At 42.5% G+C, this 3769-nt stretch overlaps 1 protein-coding gene across 1 annotated transcript; it reads left to right on the top strand.

The window, feature by feature from the left end:
• Positions 1 to 327: 327 nt before the first annotated feature.
• On the top strand, positions 328 to 3477 carry LOC124683201. The gene is made up of 8 exons (XM_047217763.1): positions 328 to 634; positions 745 to 810; positions 1537 to 1617; positions 1702 to 1755; positions 2555 to 2788; positions 2916 to 2998; positions 3070 to 3135; positions 3203 to 3477. Exons 1-8 carry the CDS (start codon positions 407 to 409, stop codon positions 3228 to 3230), a joined length of 840 nt encoding a protein of 279 aa, XP_047073719.1. The 5' UTR covers positions 328 to 406; the 3' UTR covers positions 3231 to 3477.
• Positions 3478 to 3769: the final 292 nt, after the last annotated feature.

Here is a 3769-nt window from a genome sequence, read left to right as displayed (position 1 = left end):
TGGAGGGAATTTTGTAGTAAAATCTCATAAATTAACTAAAAAGACATAAATAATGGTGAATCATGGCAAATATCATTCATAATTAACCATATAAGTTATCATATTGATGTTGTAAAATGCACGTATCAACCATCGACATCAACTTTCTTTTGGTTTCATTTAAGCGGGTTTTGTGCTCTTTGCCTGTGCTATCAGGTTTTTACATCAGTTAGTTGCTATATTAGTATAGTGGAACAACCAAAGTCTGTTTCGAGGAGTTTTCAGTTCGAAACGGTCTTGGTTTGCCACATGCCATCCATGTTCACACAGATTCCATCCGCGCTCGAGCAGAAGTCTGCGAGACGTGTTCGGGTCGGAGTGCAAGCCGAATCCTAACAGCAGCCGCCCGCACGATATCTGGCTCGCCATGTCCCTGGTCGCCACCAGCGTCGTCGTCGGAGCCCGCGCCTCCCAGTGTTCCTCCTCCGCCTCGTCCTCATCCCGCCTGCTCCCGGCCTTCGCCCGCCGCGCCCGCGCGTACAGGCCCCTCATGACGCCGGCGGCGGCGGGTTTCGGTAGGGCGCGTCTCCAGGTGCGCGCAGCCAGGTTGGAGTCCACCGGCGTATCCGTGGGCTTCCGCGCCCCGCAGTTCGAGGTCGGCTCAACTTCTTCTTTGCTGGTTACTAATTTCCTGCCAGCCAAGACTAAATCCCGATGCTGATGTGCTGACCTTTGTGGTTTCTTGTTGCTGACCTGATCATGCAGCTTCCTGAGCCCATGACAGGAAAGATCTGGACACTGGATGACTTCGAGGGTAGCCCTGCTTTGCTGGTCAGTGCGTGGTCCTGGGATAATTTCTGCATTGTTCATATTTTGAGTGAAATTGCATGCTTTCTGTTCAGCCTCTTGTCCCTGCGTGTTACCTTCAGTCTTCAGTTAGCCCGAATACACATCCCTAACTCAGTAATAAGTATGAGCATAAGAATATCTTCGAAATCTTTCTGGTCCTTGACCACTGGGGGTTCAACAGATGTTTGGTAACGACGGTATACCATGTCATGTTATAATCCACCAGCACGAAACACTGATGAGTGGCGTTTACTGATGCCTAAAAGATTGGGTTTATCTTGACTGGGCTGAGCTTCTTTAGTTTTAAGTCATACCCAAGAAGAGTAATGTTGCACCTCACAAGTTTGTTGTGACATTTTTTATGAAGCAAAGAAACACACTTGTTCTGTGTTTTCGTCCTCATTTGTAACACATTCAACTGAAATTTCAGCTAGCAAGTTAGTTAAATAGTGTCTGTATTGAGTTTCACCGAATGCAGATGTTATACTGCGCTAAATATGCTATTCGTGTTCGAGAAAAATACTACCCGGAAATCATAAAAAAATTGAAAAAAATAAATTGTTAAAGCTTTGGCAGTCCAGTGCACTATGGCTTAATTGACTCCTCAAATTATCTGCTAGAGAATCGTGATGTTCTTCGGTATTCATGTCATGTCTTGAGCCGGTCATCATTTCTGATGCTTAACAACAAGTATCTTCTATCTTTCAGGTTATGTTCATATGCAATCACTGTCCATTTGTAAAACATCTGAAAAAAGATATTGCAAAGCTCACCTCTTTCTACATGGAGGTAAGGACACTGGCAGAGCAGATGAAACTTTCTCTTAAATTTGTGCTTGTAGCCCTGTATTGACATGGATACAATACAATGCAGAAAGGACTTGCTTGTATCGCCATATCCTCGAATTCAGTTGTGACGCATCCCCAGGTTATAAGTTACAACTTGCATGCTATTAGCATGAATGCTTTCTAGTTTCTTTCTGCATACTTCTTAACCAGGGAGTTTTCTTCCTGAGAACATAAAAGTGAAATCGTAGAAAATTCATGTTTTTAGTTATTATGATTGCCACCTAAAACTCGAATTACAGCTATATGGAAGAATATGTAGTGAACGAACATGCTACCATTTTATAAGAAACAAATCACTATGTTGAACTTCTTTGCAATAAAAAAAATATTTGCTTCTTCTCTGCTTTCTTCCTTACCCAAATATTTTCTCAGATTGAATTTCGTTACATGATGGTGTTAATCAATTAGGAACCTGGCTACTATCTGATTATTATTTAAAATATCCCATTGGTACCTTTGATGAATAGTTCTGCTACCATAGATCTCTATGTTATTCTTGTGGTCTCAAACTCATATTTGTCTTCCTTGTAATAAGTAGACATTGCCAGGTATATGTTATTTGGCTTTAGTCATGTAGCTGTTGCTTTTGGGCCCTGAGTTGATAGATATTCTGCAAAGCAATTATGAGCTTTCCTTTCAGAATGGTGTGCTAGAAATATTTCTAGTTCATACTATCATGTATCATCTCATTCCAAAGTAAGAATTTAGCAAGTAGTTCTAAACATTAGTTAGGACAGTGCTGAAGCAACCGCTTAGTTAGGGAGATGTTGAACTCATGTATCTTGATGCTTCAGTATCAGTACATGTTATTCTATTATTGTTCAAGCAAATTGTCAGTTTTTCCCAGTTGAACTCAAATTAAATTTGAAATGCTGCAGGATGGTCCTGAACATATGATTGTGGATGCAGAAAAATTCAAATACTCATTTCCTTATCTGTACGATGAGGTCTGTCCTCCACGATATGTGTTTCCTGATGCAGTCCCTGTGTTTTCTTCAGTCTCCATAACCTTCTTTGCTTACTTTTATTGCTGCTACTGCACCTTGCAGTCGCAAGAAGCTGCCAAGGCATTTCAAGCAGTCTGCACACCAGAGTTTTACTTGTTCACAAAGGTAACATTATCGACTGTATGCTAATGGTTTTCTGATTCGTGATGCTTACACGGCCAAATTCTTTAGTGTACCATGTCGTTGTCCCTGATTTCTTATCTGTCAACAATTCTTGTTTTGGGGGTGCCAGGATGGACGGAGGCCATTTGAACTGTTCTACCATGGTCAGTTTGATGATTCACGGCCCGGTAGCAATGTACCAGTCACCGGAAGGTAGGTATCTTAAAAATCGATGTGCAAACTCTCCATTATCCACTGTGCTCACTTTGGCTTGCGATTCGTAGGGATTTAAGCCGTGCGATCGACTGTGCACTTAGTGGACAAGAATTGCCTTTTGCGCAGAAACCAAGGTATGTTGTATTGGTCATGTAGAATCTTGAGTGTTCATCTCTTGACATATGTTTTATGTCCCTGCAGTGTTGGGTGCAGCATCAAATGGAACTAGTGACTGGTATTGACTATAGAGCTGGGCAAGGAACGTACGCGTTCTCTTTATAGAGTAGAAGCTAAGGTGAAAATATCGTCGAGGTGAATTAATCATGCAGCTCAACTGTTCAAAGTTTGAAAGCTCAGACAGATAGAAAATGGAGAAGAATCATCATATGTGAATGTGATGCTGTGATATTTCGGTCTTGTGTATTTGCCATGTTGTGACAGGGAGGCATTAAATATATATTTATGCGGTGATGACATTTTCGTTGGTTCTCGAGGCATCTCCTGACGCTTTCAAAGTGACGCGGTCTCGTAGTCGTGTACGTCAGATTTTGTCTCATGACACAATACCTAACGAGGAGAACCATTGCTTACCAGTACTGCCCATGATCCTACCTTGTAACCATCGATAAGGGCATCTCCAGCGGCGCAACGCAAGCGAGCTTGCGGCGCAACGCAAGCGAGCTTGCGTCCGCCAAAATATACGTCAGGTTTGTGTTTCCGCGGACGCTCCGCGGTCACGCCGAGTGTTTGCCAAAAATGATGTAGGAC

This window comes from Lolium rigidum, chromosome 1 (assembly GCF_022539505.1).
Source record: "Lolium rigidum isolate FL_2022 chromosome 1, APGP_CSIRO_Lrig_0.1, whole genome shotgun sequence".
NCBI classification, from domain to species: Eukaryota; Viridiplantae; Streptophyta; class Magnoliopsida; order Poales; family Poaceae; genus Lolium; species Lolium rigidum.
This window is presented reverse-complemented; position numbering and strand designations above follow the sequence as displayed.

What these genes read in the sequence shown, in the direction of transcription:
- LOC124683201 (XM_047217763.1), top strand. Translation starts at nt 407, where the DNA reads ATGTCCCTGGTCGCCACCAGCGTCGTCGTCGGAGCCCGCGCCTCCCAG. An exon ending in TCACCTCTTTCTACATGGAG is followed by an intron (nt 1,618 to 1,701) that starts GTAAGGACACTG and finishes AATACAATGCAG; the next exon opens with AAAGGACTTGCTTGTATCGC. An exon ending in CCTTTTGCGCAGAAACCAAG is followed by an intron (nt 3,136 to 3,202) that starts GTATGTTGTATT and finishes ATGTCCCTGCAG; the next exon opens with TGTTGGGTGCAGCATCAAAT.